The sequence below is a fragment of the Centrocercus urophasianus genome, unplaced genomic scaffold (genome assembly GCF_019232065.1).
Source record: "Centrocercus urophasianus isolate 14NV4802_14NV808 unplaced genomic scaffold, USGS_Curo_1.0 seq_12, whole genome shotgun sequence".
Taxonomy (NCBI): Eukaryota; Metazoa; Chordata; class Aves; order Galliformes; family Phasianidae; genus Centrocercus; species Centrocercus urophasianus.
The window spans coordinates 62,381,997-62,398,914 of NW_024884364.1; the positions used below are offsets into that span (position 1 = coordinate 62,381,997).

The 16,918-nt window shown below is 39.1% G+C and overlaps 1 protein-coding gene across 1 annotated transcript in view; it reads right to left on the reverse strand.

Annotated features, from left to right (window-relative positions):
- The window catches only part of COL4A1 (collagen type IV alpha 1 chain), a 110,276-nt gene that overhangs the window by 39,409 nt on the left and 53,949 nt on the right, over positions 1-16,918 (reverse strand). The window contains exons 3-19 of the mRNA XM_042809976.1: positions 9,392-9,481; positions 9,258-9,302; positions 7,682-7,726; positions 7,509-7,571; positions 7,368-7,421; positions 7,082-7,108; positions 6,034-6,117; positions 5,860-5,922; positions 4,848-4,883; positions 4,303-4,344; positions 3,135-3,224; positions 2,493-2,528; positions 2,283-2,342; positions 1,766-1,810; positions 1,520-1,573; positions 1,028-1,069; positions 91-184 (exon numbers count right to left, since the gene is read on the reverse strand). Coding sequence (XP_042665910.1) covers positions 91-184; positions 1,028-1,069; positions 1,520-1,573; positions 1,766-1,810; positions 2,283-2,342; positions 2,493-2,528; positions 3,135-3,224; positions 4,303-4,344; positions 4,848-4,883; positions 5,860-5,922; positions 6,034-6,117; positions 7,082-7,108; positions 7,368-7,421; positions 7,509-7,571; positions 7,682-7,726; positions 9,258-9,302; positions 9,392-9,481 — 970 coding nt within the window. The remainder of the gene's footprint in view (positions 1-90; positions 185-1,027; positions 1,070-1,519; positions 1,574-1,765; positions 1,811-2,282; positions 2,343-2,492; positions 2,529-3,134; positions 3,225-4,302; positions 4,345-4,847; positions 4,884-5,859; positions 5,923-6,033; positions 6,118-7,081; positions 7,109-7,367; positions 7,422-7,508; positions 7,572-7,681; positions 7,727-9,257; positions 9,303-9,391; positions 9,482-16,918) is intronic.

Genomic DNA, 16,918 nt, shown 5'->3' on the forward strand with positions numbered 1-16,918 from the left:
TATAGAGCACCTAAGCTTACAGACAGTGGGATTTTAATTTCCTTTAACATGAAAGGAAAAGCAGTCAAAAAGACAAGTCAAAGTACGTACCTTTTTCACCTTTTTGACCTTTTAGTCCAGGCAAACCTGAAACGCCAGGGTCTCCCTTTTCACCAAAAGTATCTATTGGTCCAGCATCTATAATCTAAATCACAGGACAAAGACAAAGACACTAGAAACATGCAACTGTGCTCCAGTTTTATCACATCCATTCCATCATGACAGTACAGAAGCCACTTTGTTTTGTGATAACAGCTTTGAGAAGTTTTGGTCATATCACCAACCTCAGTGATAGGTAACAACTGTTGTGAGAGTGTTGTTGAGAAAATAAGGATTTCCTACTCTACCAAAACTTTTTCATATCAATAGTTAAGTGGAGAGGTTGATAGCACCTTTCCAAATGAAGATGATGTAAAGAAACCTCAGCATATTCTCAGCACTGACCCATTAGGTTCGTATTACTTTTCATCTTAAAATACACTATTCTGGAAATTTCTGCTGTTTATTTGAGTTATACATACAACATACTCACATCTGCAGTGCAACACTCAAGAAGCATGCACCTTCTTTCAATACCAATTATCAGATGTTGGGAATTTTCTCACTTGCTGAGAAAGCAGCAACATCAATCGTGTATCTGCTGCTGATTAGCCCCATTTTTCATTTGCTGTATAAAAATATTATAGACTACAAAGCTGACATATATTCTTTGGAACTCTCTTTTGGATAGTTTGTATGGATTAAGAGTTTTGTAGTCAAAAACATTCAAAATTTATATGCTTTGAGAGCTCCTTTCCCAAATTTCAAATATACTTAAAAATAAGGCTTCCAACTTCTGTTAACACTGAGAAAAACTGAGAACATGATTAATTTGAATGAGATCAGAATATGCATAGTCTCTTTTTTTTCCTCGATGTTTGAGTGCTTTGACTTTCTTAAAATGTACATCTTCAGTTAATTTTAAAATAAAACAGTTTATTTTACTTACTCTTCCTGGAGGCCCTTGAGGACCTTGATCACCTTTTTCACCCTAGATCAAAATACAAATTATGTTATAAATCCAAATCAGATGTTCTTCACCTTAAAACAGAATTTCCTTAGCAAATGAAACACTTTGATACAGATTCATACAAATTCAAGGTGCAAAGCACTTGGCATTCTATAAGCAATAATCAATTAGCTAGGAAGACCTGCTCAGCTTTACACTGTATAAAGAGAAACTGGGATTTTTAGAAACACACATTTGTACATTCAGTGGCTAAGCAAAGAGCTCGTAAAAATAAAGCCTGCATTAATCAATTCACACAAGAGACCTAAACCAGGGATACCTAAGCAATGTTGATTTTTACTTTTCCTAGTCTGAGAAATGACTTAACAACACAGCAAAATCCATTTAATACTGCTCTGCATGCATGTGTTGTTTCAGTGTGATGACCTGGCCAAGCTCTTATCTTGTCACTGTGAGAAGGCAGTGACTTACCTTAGCACCAGGTTCCCCAGGCCGTCCCGGAATCCCAAACCCTCCAGGCAAGCCCTGCAAGTAAAAGATGGTGGCACCAGAAAAGACAAATACAATTGCATATTAGTTCTGGCAGCATCAAAGTTAAACTAGCTGAACACAATTTTAAGTGAACAACTTGGAAGACTAGAAAATTTCAGCCACTGATAACACACAGACATACGGACAATGTTCAGAATAGTATTGGAAATTTGGTGAAATACATACGGCTTCTCCTTTTGGTCCTGGTTCACCATCTTTTCCAGGCTTTCCCTGTAAAACAGCCACATTCCACTCTGCTTAAACGTACAACTACGGGTACAAAATTTCTAAATACAGTGAGTGATACAGTAGAACAAAACAATCATACTGTAATGTATTTGTTAGAGTCGTAACACGGCTACAATGTATAACACAAAAGGGTATAACACAAGAAAACTTTGACTGCCTACTGCTTTGCTTTACTTTGCATTTACTTTTGTGACCTAATTTTGCTTCAGCTGGGATCAATGGGAGTCTTGCCTCTGCCTTCAGCACTGCAGCCACTGTCATGGAGGTTTTTAGCTATTTGAAAGCATGTTATTTTTTAACTGGGTGTTATCACTATCTTGAATTGTACCTCTGGCCGTTAGTTGTTTGATATAAAGCAAATTTATTGTTTCACTAATCGTTTCTAAGTTTAATTGGCTTATGAAAACAATACAGTGACTGTAATTATGTTACTGATAAACATGAGCATACTTACACGTGGACCAGGCTTCCCAGGTTCACCTTTTTCTCCTCTGTAACCTGAGCCTGGCAATCCCTGGAAAATAAACGTACACCAGATTAATGACGCTGTCAAATTCAAAAGTAAATTTTCTTTTATCAAATAAGCATAAAGAAATTCAGGATCATCATTAGATTCTTCAATATTTTTATTGTAATTAAAAAAAAAAAAAAGCACAATACTTACTGGGACTCCCTGCTCACCCTTTTCACCTGGCTCACCCTAAAGAAATGACAAAAAATGCAGATTAGCATGCAGAATTTTACTCATAACTCATTTAGGGTTTTAATCATTTATTTCTTCATGTCCGACAGCATGATTAATTCTGTTCTCCTCTCCAAGAACTTTGCCTAATAGCAGGATGTACAAAAAGAAATTGGACAAAACACAAAAATTAAATCCATTAAGCTAAATTATTATGCTAGTATACATTGCTTAAAGGGTCTTATTCAATAATCGAAAAATCAATTAGCATCAGATTTTACTGAGGTGATTCTGTACATGAGAAGCCCAGCATAAGCTATTTAATAGAATTTTTTATAAAATTTGAGGTTCACAGGACTATGTTTATCCATCCTCTTTCTTCAGAAAGTCTTCAGTCTATGGTTATATGCATTACTTATTTATGCAATCATTTATGCATTTATCATCATGTTTTTATGAGAAAATTCTAAAAATACCATCAAGATTCAATACATAAAATAAAACAATTTTTAAAAAGTAAGACGTAGGTGACTCAATATTTTCTTCCTTCTCTTTTATCTTTCTTGCTAGTTCTAATGCTTAAACTGTGATGAGTACAACAAGATCAGTCATCTAAAGTCTCACCTTTTCTCCCTTTATGATTTCACTTCCTTTTTCTTTCATGTGTGGTGTTGGTCCTGGTGGCCCTGGGGGACCCTGGATCCCTTGTTCTCCCTGTCAACACCAAATTTGGGATATTCCATTAAAAACAGTACTGAGGCCAACCTCGGGAAGACAAAAGTAGGTCATACTCTGTTTTGGTATTTATAGATCAACAGCAGAGTAAGAACTTCATCTGCTTATATAATGCAGAAGGATAGTAAAAGCCCCTCATAAAGGATGGATGCATTTCTGCCAAGCAATAACACATATCAATACCACTTATTTTTTACACATAAAGCTAACATATCCAAGAAATCTCCACACGCTGCTGTTGTCAAAAGTTTTCAAGCAATTTTATGATAATAAGTTAATTTCAGTGATGTACCATCTCATGAGAAAGCCTATTCAATGGGAAAACTGTGTTTCAAAATACATAAATAAGATAGTGGATTGAAAAAAAAAAAAAAAAAAAAAACACTTTTGTAATATATTTTACTTATACTCCAAAAGGCCTCTGCCAATGACACTCATGAGAAGCTGAGCCCTAAGAAGGTCTCAGACACAATAAGTTTACCCAAAAACCAATGACTGCCAAGCATTTCTTGGCTTCTGACTGTGCAACATAAAACACTTCAGCTTAGAGCCTATTGAGAAAGATAACATTAATCTTCATAAGTGTTACTTCCCACTTGATGGGCCAAGGCAAAGAGAATGCACAGGATCAGTTACCAAAGCTAATACATGGTAACCCAGCAACACATCAATGCTGAAACAGTCATGGAGCAGCCAGGAAAGCAGTATCACTGTGTAAAACAGGACAAAAATAAGAAAGGTCATTTGTTTGGTATGACTGCAGCAAAGGCCTTGGAGTTGGACAGCATGAAGTGCCATGCTGTGTGATGGGATATTCATCATTTTTATGAATAACCTGGCAGTGCTGATATCATCATATCCAAACTCTATAACTGCTCATGAATTCTATTCACTTAGTTATGAGTTACAGATTTGATTTACTCAGCTGCCCCAAATCCACAGTGCCATTGTACTGATTTTCTCCACAGGTTAATTACAAGAGTTTATTTATTTGAAACAAATACAGTCTCCAGAGTATTTCTGGCAGCTGTCCACTCAGTCTTCAACAAAAACATACCTTTTCACCTTTGGGACCTTGAAAGCCCAAGCCCATGTAGCCCTGAAAATAAAAATTACAGATATTAAGTACATTTTTATCAGCTGTGAATATGTGCATACATACACACATATCAATGTATTTTGTACATAACTGAAGTCAAAGGAAGGTATAAAAGACATTAAATATCTTTCAAAGGCATGTGTGAAACAAAGAAATCACATCCTAATTTTTCAGGTCTCACAACAATGTGTGAAAAATTATATAGAACAAAATTTACAGATCATTTTAATGTCAGTATGGTCTTCTCTTAACATTTTACTGATAAATTTTGACATTTTAAAATACGCTCAAATAATCACAGAATGTTGTAATTACTACTAACTTGATCAGCTGGGATTAGAGACCAAACCAAACAAACCAAAAGTTAAAAATATCTCTATGTGATGCCCCCCATTAAGACATAACAATTGATCTTGAATTGTAAAAAAACCATTCTTTTATGATCATTAGTTTCCAAATTTGGGGGTAAAAAGTAGACAATCTTTTTAACACAAATAACTTACCTTCTCGCCTGGTGGTCCTGGCGGCCCGGGGCGACCCTACAAGACAGTAATTTTTTAGCAGATGTGTATATGTTATATTAGGTGGAACAATTCCATATTCCATTATTACAGCAAAAATGCAGATCTTCCCATTAAGTCAAGACAAAAAGTATTTTTCTGCTACTGCCTGTAGCTCCTAACTTAGCCTACATAATATATACAAACAGAAACTGTCAAAGGTCTGTCATCAGACCTTTCAGTTAGGTGTGCTGGATCTATTCAGCACGTACGCAAGAGACAATTACACAAAATATATGGTGCTGTACTGCAAAATAACTTTATTGCTGACTTTTTTCCCCCAATTTTGTGCACTACTGACTACCTGTGGTAAATACTTATGCTCATCTTTCATTAAACTTGCTCTTTTTTACCTCAGCAAGTGCAAATGCTTACTAAACTGTATGTCCTTTACAACAGGATAAGTATTCTAACACAGGTGTTCACTTCAATAGCCAGAAATACTGAGTGGACTTCCATGAGATGGAAATAACTGATCTCTGCTAACGTTACCTGCAGCCATCACAGGAAGAGAAGATAGTCACCAGACCGGACAGTAGTTAAAGTGTCTTAAACAGTTGGCAATCATCCAAATGACAGGCAGTTGATACTGCCTTGCTTTCCACTGTACTTCTTACTAGACTGCCCATAAGAAAAATCTCAGCAAATATTTTATTTAGATCTGGCTGCTATTTTGTGGTTTATTTTCTATAAACTAAGTGGAAGAAGAGAAAAAAAGGAAGAATAACTATTACAGCTCCATTCCTACCAAAGAAAACTCTAAATCTGCAAGAAAAGGACACTAGGAGCAGCTGCTATTGAAAACCATGTACCTTCTCAATCTTGTCACAGTAGAGTTCAGAAGACTAAACATGAAGCCTGGAAAGGCAGGTTGTCTTACCCATATCTAACAAACACCTTGCAGGATTTTCCTGTAATAGAGTTCTTTAAGTGAGTCATTAGAAGAGAAACTTACTGGTTCTCCTGGAATCCCTGGTGGCCCCATTGGTCCCTGAAACCCTGGAGTTCCAGGTGGACCCTATGAAAAATAAAAAGGTAAAATTAAAAAGTGATACATGTTTTTCAGTGTTGTGATATTTATTTAATTTTAATTTAAGCTCACAGCTATTCAAACATCATTTAGACTTACAGGTAGTCCAGGTTGGCCAGGAAAGCCTTTATCACCTTTTAGCACACTAGGAGGTAGAAGACCAATCACTTCACCTGGATCTCCCTATAGTTAGAAAACAAAAAGAACAGTACTTCAACATCCACTCAAATACATTCAAAAACATTGAGAAGAAAGTTAGAGCTATGCAAAATTTGAAAGGTTCACTTTAAAAAAAGTCACCTCACTTAAATTCAACTGAAAAATAGCATCAGTTATTTAGTAAAAGTTAAGAAAGGATCGCAAACGTCAAATGTCCTTTACAACCATCTAAGGAGATTCCAGTACCAAATCATTTATTCCCTAATTTTCTATACTTCAGTGGGTGAGCAGAAAGATTTTCCCACCAAATCTATCGATACTACAGTAATACTTAAGAATCAGAACACCTGATCTGGCTGCTAAAGGAACTGCTAATGGAAATAGGCTGAGATCCTATCCTTATACCTAATTTGGAAATCAAAGTCATTCATAGAATCCTTTTCCTTCGAAAAATGAACCCTCTTTGTCCTCTGGAAAACTATTCCAATTGTTATCCACTTTTTTACATCCTTTTTTTTTCTAATAACAAAAGATCCCATTGTTTCCTGCTTTCCAGTAAAAAATTTCAATGTTTTCGTGGGCCATTTCCCCCAAAATTTTCTGTATGTCGAGTGGTTTACATGAATGAAATGTTAGTTTCAAAACAAATTTTGGAACAGTAAAACTTATCCAAATTTTTATGCATAACTTAGTGGCCACTATACTACTTACGCATCGTTAACAATTTGTGCTACTTTTTCCTATTGCATTCCATCTAATTACTACATTCTTAAAACCTGTCTGGAACAACTCATGCATTCGACTGTAATGAACTGGATGGTTTTCCACTGCCTTTACTTAGGGGCACTAAGGAGCCGAGTACAAAGTGAAGAATCCTGGTACAACTTTTCAGACATTAAATAAGGACTGATGGTCTCACAAGGCGCTGATTTCATCCTAATTCTGACTGCTACAAAGAAGATATGAACACATTTAGGACAAAAGGTACCTTAATTCCAGGAGGTCCTGGGGGTCCCTGTGAAAAAAGACATATTTGATGTTATTTTCTTTACAGAACCAAAAAATCCTTAGAGTTGGAAGACACCTCTGGAGGCAATTTAGTCCAACTCCCCTTAATGAACAGGGACATCCACAGCAAGATCAGGTTGCCCAGGACCTTACTCTTCAATATTGTGTATTTTATATTTCATAATCTATATAGCTCCATAGAATACTATCTACATTTCAAGAATCAGAGTTGAAACAAGTGAATGAAGCATGAAGAATCTACTTACTATGCTCCCAGTCAGTCCTGGTAAACCTGGGGGACCTACTGGACCTCTTTCACCCTACAGGGAACAGAGAAATTGGTTTTGTTTAGAGAATGTATGCTTGAGGGTTGTTCTTATTTCAACACAGGGATATGGAAGTGTCACCTTTGTGCCATTACATCCTGGAATCCCAGGTGGACCAGGAGGGCCATCTTGTCCAGGAATGCCCTGCATGAAAAGGAAGTACAGAAATTAGCAATACAGCATTAATCCAGGCCAGATGTCACCTGAAGTCCACTTCTGATGTTCTTTTAAAAATATATATACTTCACACGTACAGGGATGCCTGGGTTTCCTGGAAATCCTGATGGTCCTGGTGGGCCCTGCAATTGACAAAAAACATACTGAATTTGGAAATCTGAAATGACAAAAACACGAAACACCAATGACAAACTCCAACCCCAGCCTCCTTGCCTATGGTGACAGAAAATGAAAATGATAAAAACTTTTTAAAAACTCTCTTGACATACTATTCCTAATCTTCAAACTTCCCAATTATGATACTCCAGTAATTGATAACAGAAAACAATTTTTTTATATTTCTGTAGCTTTTTAAGCAGCAATACATATACTATTGTTTAGGAACTGGATCAGAGTCTTATGCACGGGTAAAAAGGAATGCAGATTCTGTCTTCTCACATCCATGGTTTGCAACATGAAATTGACTGTAGGCAGCTCTTCATAGCAGAAGAGAATGCTAGCACAGTGTAAAGATAATTCTCCATCTTTCACCAGCCTCCATTTCATTTTATCATTAAAAAAAAAAAAAAAAAAAAAAAACCAAACAAACAAAAAAAAAAAACCAAGTGAGTTTTTCTCCTTTGAAGAGCCTTCTAAGTGTAATGGATCAAGAGTGCAACCTGGCACATCATTTTCATCATACCAGTTTATTTATACATGCAATACTACTTAATACATATATTGCAAAGCAGAAAAGATGTATGAGATTCCAGAAGTTGAAATAGCATATTTGCATCTCCCTAACCTTTTTCATTGTTAAAGTACAATCTACTATTTGCCAGGAGATTCTAATTTACGTTAATATGCAGGATATCATGAACATCATGGATTTAAATAAGGATTTCTTGATCTAGCAGAACATCTCCCTGTAACAGCTTAGACACTGCAACTGATTTTATAAATTCCAAGTGTTGCAGCCACTGCAGCCAAATGGAGAACTGAATCAAGATGGTATTTTGAAGATCTGTGGGCAAGATGGCATATCTCAAAAGTATCAATGCTCATCAAGTCACTCAAATTCTCCTTCACTGGCACATTGTAAAGTGAGGGAAAGCTCAGAATGAGCTTAATATCTGACAAAACCCCAAAAGACCTGGCCTTGGTTAGTATAGTGTGCTAATTATATGTTATAAGAGTACCACATTAAACAGAAATTACAATAGGAAAGTTATAGGCATGTTTAGAGTCTCCCTTAGTACTGAAAAAGACAGAGGATCTTTGCCCCAGCTTCAATTTGTTTCTGCATGGCGTGCACATTTTAAACATGTCTGTGCTTTCAAGGGTATCAGCTTATCCAATTGGGTGCTTCAAGGAGGTAGGATGTTTCATATTCAAGTTAGAATAGAGGTTCTCAGTAACTCAGAAAGATATCAAAGGAATATCAAAACCAGAGCTGTTGATAAAGTGGCAAGCAACAGGTGAAAATACAAATGGAAGAATAACACTGACTGCACAATGAACTTCAAAGGCAAGAGCAAGAGTCTTGAAATTACTGTGCAGCACAAGGGGATGCCATTGACTGACTCAAAGTGCCCACTTGAAAGCAAACATGAAGTCTGAAAGATACGTAAGCCTTCTGTCTTTAGAAATGCAAAAATGTAAGTTAGAACTCACTCTTGTTCCTTTTGTTCCTGGCAGTCCTGGTTCTCCAGTATCACCCTGTAAAGGAAAAGAGAGATCTCTGTCTTTCCCAGGGACAACAATTTAGGGAAATCTGAGTGTTTTAAATAATAAAATTTAATTCTTACCTTAAGGCCTGGTGGCCCAGGGGGACCTTCAGGTCCTTGCATTCCAGGAAACCCAATCACACCCTGTATTCCCGGAAAGCCTCTTTCTCCCTGTGGGAAGAAGAAAACCCATTAGCAACAACACAAATTAAATTGCTTTTTCTAGCAACCCACATATCCCCTGTTTCTGTGCTCAAAAAAAATCTGCCAGGGAGTAAGAAGTTAGATGTGACAGACAACAGTTTGTGCTGGTCTTTCAGTGAAGGGCTATTATAAATAAAGAAATATTTATGTTTGATAACAGACTGGCAAAGGGTAAGCGTGGCATGATAGAAAACATCCTTTGAATTTAAACAGAAAATTCATTTCTGTCTCCCTGGACAGAACTTTTCCTAGTATATTTATACCCCTGGGACCAGGAAGGCCTCTTTCTTTTTAGTAAGATCTGTCTTACCATATACAGATACTACTACATCCTGGTAGTAAATCTAACACCCCAAACCAGCAGTTATGTCTCTGAAAACTGCAAATATCACTGCTCAGTCACTACTGTATGAATAGCCACTACGACTTCTCTTCTTAAGCGTCATTCACAACAGTGGATTTTGGAGAATAGGCTTCTCAGTCTTCAGTTTCAGGTGATTCAGAGCCAGTGTTTCATTATATTGGATCATCCGAAGAAGCTGATCTTGGAGATTGTGTCTGCCATCCTTTAGTTTCTTTATAGCTATATGGGACATACGTGTTTTCTGTGCTCTCCTTATTAACCCAAATGTATTTAAAACAGATAAACTTAGAGGCAGAAAACGAAATCCATCTACACTCTCGATCAACTCTGCTACCATTGCACTTTCACTTTTCACCAATGAAACCAAGAGGAACACTGTCCAAATAAAGACGGAAAGAGGGGAAAAAAAGACACATCCACATGTCAAAGCCTGCAAACAGCAAATTAAGCAAATCAAAAGTCAATTGCTATTTGCAATTAACAAACGATTTGCTAGTGGGATCTTAGGAATTTCCCTATTTGTTCAGGATAAAGATGATCAGCAACATTCTGGTAGTTGGTATGGGGTCAGGACTGAGCATACAAGAGAAGAACATCATCTGTGTCTTGGAGAGATGGTAAAATGGGTATCTTCCAAAGAAAACATTGTGATAAGCAGGCAGAGGAAGCAGTGCAATGACTCACAGACATGGTGCTAGTTCATGATTCCCGGAGATGGTTCCTGAAGATGGCAGGGGTTGGAAGTTGTGGAGTGACTGGGTTGACAGTGGTGTTTAGTCCCTTGGGTAGGATTTTGTTGAGATTAAGGAACCAAGGAGTCCAGAGATGACTGATAGGTAAGAAAAACAGGGCCAGGCAGGAAGGAACAAAGTAAACCATGATGGAGATTATAAGAGCATGAGAAAAGAGAGAGGAAATGAAAGCAAAATAACAACTTAGCACAAAGAAATGACTTTAGGGGAAACAAAAGAAATCTACTGGCACTAGCTGTACTCAGTGCTTTTGCTGAAGTTGCTTCTGCTGGCCTGAGTTTCTGCAGGTTTGGGCTGAAACTTCCACTGTATTTCAAGTCTCAAAGAAAGGGACCCAGAAACACACCCAGCATTACAGCCCTTGCTACATGGCATGTAGTGTGAGCTGAGTGTCAGAGTAACAATCAGTCCCATCAAAAATTATGCAGCCAGTCCTGCACATTGCTGAGAAGAAGAAAAAATGGAAGAAGAAAAAATGGAACAGGTTAGAGGAGGAGTATGTCTGAAAATGCCTCACTGTAACCCTTTCAGCCCTACCCTTAACATTTCCCTCCAAATCAGTGCTCAGAAAACAGGACTGCTGCCGTGGAAAAAAAGTATATATATATAAAACTGGGTCCAGCACGAAGCTGACTGTGAGAAGTGTTTTGGTCTAATAACACCATAACTTGTTTGTAATGCTTCTGCATGGGTCGCTGATTTAGTCCAACCATCTTCTCATTACACTGCTACCACAAGCACTAAACCATCTCTCGCAGCTCCTCATCCAGGCGCCTCTTGAACACTGCCAGGGACGGCGACTCCACCACCTCCCTGGGCAGCCATTCCAGTGCCTGACCACTCTCTGAGAGAAAAACTTCTTCCTTATGTCTAATCTAAACCTCCTCTGGTACAACTTGTGGCCAATTCCTCACATCCTGTTTGTTGCCTGGGAGAAGATGCCAAATCCTTCCTCATCTCAACCTCCCTTCAGGTAGTTGTGGAATGCAATGAGGAGAACTCTGCAATGAGCAGAAGCCTGAGGTGCAAGGTGTCCACTCACCTCTTCATGGTATGTTTACTGGACTGGCTGTCATGGCAGTCCCTGGCCATGCAAACTGGGGGAATGGCATTTCTAAATTCAAAATAATACTCGTTTATTAAAATATTCTGCCAGGAAAAATTCTCATATCAAATCTCTTCTCTTTCCTCACAGGAAAAAAAAAAAAAAAATCAATTAAAAGTCACCTTCTAAGGGAAATAAACAGTTTTTTTCTTGAAGCACCAAAACAGCATTTTAGTTTACCCCTCAGCATTCATTGTCAGACTTTGATAATAATATTTTCTAGTTATAAAATCCAAGGCAGTGTGGGGTGTTACCACAAAACACTGCAAAACAAAGCAAATGGTGGAACAGACGAAGAAACGTATTTCCAGGTCAGTGCAAAGTCTGAATTCTGAAGTAATCACTTCAGAACAGAATTTTTCACTAAACTGTGGCCACTCGCTTTTGTGACCTGCTGGGAGATCTATTAAGAAGACAGAAGACACTAAAGTACAAAAAGCAAAGTTTTCCGTTACTGAAGGATAGTACAATATGTGCAAATGAGAAGAAAACAAGATTATTATGACACCTACATAGAAGCATGAGTCATATGTAGCACAGCTAATAATGCTGCCTGCATTCAGTTCTGTCATCCTGAGAATTTCAACACAATTTCAGCCACTGGACTCTGCAACACAGTAAAGTACTCATTCTGCCATTCTTATAGAAAAATAAAACTGGGGTTTACAGATCTGATTTTCATTTATTTGAAGGCTCCCTGAAGACAGTTCTGGCACTGTAAAAGGCCTTTACTGTGCCTGTAAATCACTCACTAAAGTAACGACCACTTCATCTTGCCAAAGAAGTTCACTCAAAGCTTAACAAAAATAACAACTTGGGCTTCCAAGACAACCACCATCAGTGCTGCAAGGCCATCTCCAGCCTCCCAGGTTGCTGTCCCTGAAAGGTAAAACATAGCGGCAGGAGCTGCTCACGGTCACTTTGAGATTACATACGTCCAGGTTTCCACAGGAACATTGCTTTTAACTGGCATTAGCTGTCAGGACAAAAGGAGGAACTTGATATTCTGGACATCCAGGCAAGCTACCAGATGCCCAGAGGCCTTCAGCAAAACTCCTGAGAGTGTGGAGAGCTGTCCCGTACCAAGTACTGCAGACTCACGGTTTCTCACACAAAACTGAGCTCATATTTTTGCCTGTGATTTGTCAGAAGGGAGTAAGGAAACATAAAACTGGTTGAATCAGTTCTGAGGGAATGCAAGCAACAGGATCTCTCTGCACATGAGCTGCCACCTCAGCTATTTATTCTAACAGGGGGCACGGACTTACACACTGCTTACAATCCACTCTTTTTTGTTTTCCCATCTAATTTCACAGCAAAGTATTGGGTAAGCAGACTAAATTTGTGCAGACAGGTAATGGGGCATTCACCCTCCACACCATCCATGAAACTCACAGAAGTTAGGAAAACCTATTCCAGCAAGACCTAGGGATGTATCCTACTTTCTAGGTCCTTTCTTTAGTCCATGTGTCAGATTACTTCTTCATATATCAGTTTTAAAGAACCAGTGTGCCAGAACTTGTAAAGAAATACAATGCTCTTCCAGCATTCACTAGTGAACAAAGATCTAACTTCAATACTTCAGTGATTCGGATATTACCAACTTACACCATATGATGTGTTTTATGGCATCTTTGGCATCAGTGAAAATGCACTAAATTACAGTAAAACTCTATCAGGCTCAAAATACCTACATTGAATAAGAAAGTACAGAAACTCCACGATCAGAAGCACTAACGTCATGTCAGTGCTGAGCTCCACACGTCCTACATTAACTGAAATTAACTCACAGAAATTCCTGGGTAGCAGCATTTATACTGCATCTTTCCTGCCCCAATTGTCTTATTTTCAACTGCAAGGTCAGAAGATATCACCTACTACATTCTGCAGCAGAGACATAAGCATGTCCTGAGGATGCCCTGAATTGCAAGGAAATACTTGAGCAGCATCCCTTTCTTTCTTGCCTACTCAGCTCCTTTGTTTACTTAATGTTTCAGACAAAAAGCCCAATAATGTTTGCACTATGTTTATGCTGCAACTCATTAAGCATCCACGCTATACTAATTGGCAAGCACTAGACCACTGCTGCTACCCCACTTATTTTTTCTCAACACTAGGATTTCTAGCTGCAGTGCGAGAAGAGCATGAGACTCTGACTGTAAGGGCTACATATTGTTCATGTTCCAATATTCACAGCTGCGAAACCTTGGCAAGTAACACTGAAAGAGCTTCTGCTTCTTACAAATCAATTCATGAGACTCAGAAATTAAAACAGATGTAACCAAATCTTCTGTACCTCCACTGATTCAACACAAGCTGTCAGAAAACACAAAGAGGAATTCATTATTCGGCTCACAAAGATGAATATCCTGCCACTCAGCTGCTGTTGAAAATGTGGAGACACAGAAAGACAGCAAGTGCTCGCTCACTGTTCCACCTATTTGATCAGCAAGATGCCTGTTGTAGTCTGACATTTGTGAAATGCCCTCACATTAGATTGTTTGAGAATGGACTTCTAAAATGAGATGAACTCATTAATAGCATAGCCTGAGAGACTGACTTTTTTGCTGGCATCCATCCTTCCAAATTAGCCATGAAATACTGTTTCATTTTCACACATGGAACAACTGCAGATGGCAGTGCAAGAGTCACATGAAGCAAGTAGTTTTAGAAGAGTTAGCTTAGTAATAAATCAAATTCTGAGGGGGAGGAAACAACCAGCACCACATTATAAATTATTTCCCCTATTATTTTGTCTAGAGACTGCTGAACAGGGAGATGTTAGTCTTGAGAGACTGATAACATGGATATAAATCAAATGCCTGCAGAACTGCGGGCTCCATGCAAAGGCTGGGCCTGTACATATGTTACATTCTCCAGCTCTCCAGAGACTCAGGCATGTGGTGAACAACAACGTACAGAGCCTTCTGGAATCATTTAATTGATTATCACACAGCCAGCTCCTCCTGTTTGGTTTGCCTCTGCCAGAGATCATCGCATGGTAGAGATGGAGGGACAGACATGTGCCTGCCCTTCCACTGAAAATGTGTAAAACTCATTTTTAGGGGTGAGATGCCAAAAGGCAGTTTAGCCAGCCTAACCAGCTATGGTGGCTCCTCCACTCCACTGAAGTGGATGGTGCACCATCACCCTTTCTTACAGCAACTCTGATGGTTCCCCCCCAGCATCACTGCGCCACATCAACTCACTAAATGCCCTCACTTTCTCTTGGTGAGTAAGCTTGCTTTGGCCTCAGTAAGCTGAGAAACCCACCAGACAGCCAGGCAGCTGCCAGAGCTCATGGGAGGATGCAGCCACACAGGGCAGTGAGGCTACAGCAGCAGTTTCTCACATTGGCATGGTGAGGCTGGATGGAGTTCATCTACTAGAGCTCCTCAGCTGTGCCTCTGTTGCAAGAGGAACTGAGCTCAGGGCCAACAAATGCTTGAACGTGCAGGACAGCCATTTCCAGTCCAGTGTCAATGCTGAACCCAACATCCGTTCAAAGCTCAAGCTTCCTCTCTCACAAACATACACATTCCATTTTCCAAAGCTCATATTCATTGAACTGAAACACTACCAAGCGCACAGACAGCAAAGAAACGTAACATTTTCAAATGAGACTGGGGATGTGCTTTTCCAAAAAGAGAGAAAAAGGGCCTGACATTTCAGCATTCTTCCTTTTTTTTTTCTTTTCTCAGTCTGATGTCAGAAAAACTCTCAAATGTTGCTTTTGATAGAGATTAGTATGAGTTCTAGATGCAACTGTTAACAAAAACAACAACAAAAAACAGATGAAGCCTGAAGCTCTCATCACACCTCTGTGCTCCAGTGTGACTTTGGAAAATCAACAGGAATGCACAACAGCCTTATAGTGACCTACAGGTTTCTAGACAGACTAACCCAAACCACATGAGAGGTGAATATCAGCTCTGTATTTGCTCCTTCAGCTGATATAATTGTGAGCACTCAAAGGAATTGGCTTTGAGGTGTCAGACCCATAATTACACTACACAGTGGGAAACACTATTGTGGGATCTAAGTAGCACTCTTAACTGTGTTTTTCTCCACACTCTTTTAAACTTGTTTTACAGAACCATAATTGGCTCAAAGTTGATTTAGTGGAGAAACAGTGGTGAGGAAGTCAATCCTTTACTAAAATAGTACTTTTAACCACCAGAGGGAGCACCAGTCCCAAATATCTTGCAGGATTAAAATCACATGTACACTAAGCATCAGCTGTTTGTCCTCAGCTGCACTTACCATTTTCAGTATTTCATTGGAACTGTGAAGTGGATATCATTCAAACAGAGTTAGTGCTATATGCTCACAGCACAGGAGTCCTTAAATGCACTAAGGATGCTTAGCATTACAGAATTCCCACTGTGGATTCTTCAGTGCTAGAATCTATCTGCGCTATAGCTATACAATTCTGGAGCCATACAAGTAACAAGGAATTAATTACAGAAACATAACTGCAAAGACATGTGAAGAATCTGTGTAGGAGCTCTGTAAACATCTTGACTGTCCCAAAAGTTTTGGGGCTGACAGTAGAAGGGAAAGAGAGGAGGGGAGGAAGGAGAGAGTCAGCAAAATACGGATTCTTGCACTGCCAGGAGGAAACAGAAAAATCACTCACATAGAGACACAAATCCAGCATTTTTGGCATGACTAAGAGCAGGAGCAGCCACAACAGTTTTACATCACCTGCACAGTTCCCCAGTTGGGCTGGCTGCGGGTTGGCTGAGTCCCCTTCACAACTGCAGGCATTGCCAAGGTTGCTCTACACTACACGCAGATACAAATGCGAAGAGCTATCCCAGTAGCTGCTGGCAAACAGCATCCAGCAGTCATGCCCTGTCTATCGCAATGCTGGATCTGCCATCTTCTCTCCTGGGCCCCTCCCTTCACCCACCGTACTCCTTCAGCACTCACTCTGCTTTTAGGGATGGAAATACTGAAAAGCATTCACTTATGGTACAAAGCCTAACATCATGCAGACTTGTATACACAAAGATACAGGAGGGTCACTCTCATTGCCTTCCAAATACAGGAACATATATAGGCAGGAAGCATATCTCAGTGTCACCCCAAGGCTGCAAGGAGCATTCCTCAGGAAGCTGCTAAGTGCTTCCCAAGAGTATAAATCCAGAAACAACAATCTGCATGTATCCTTTCCTCTA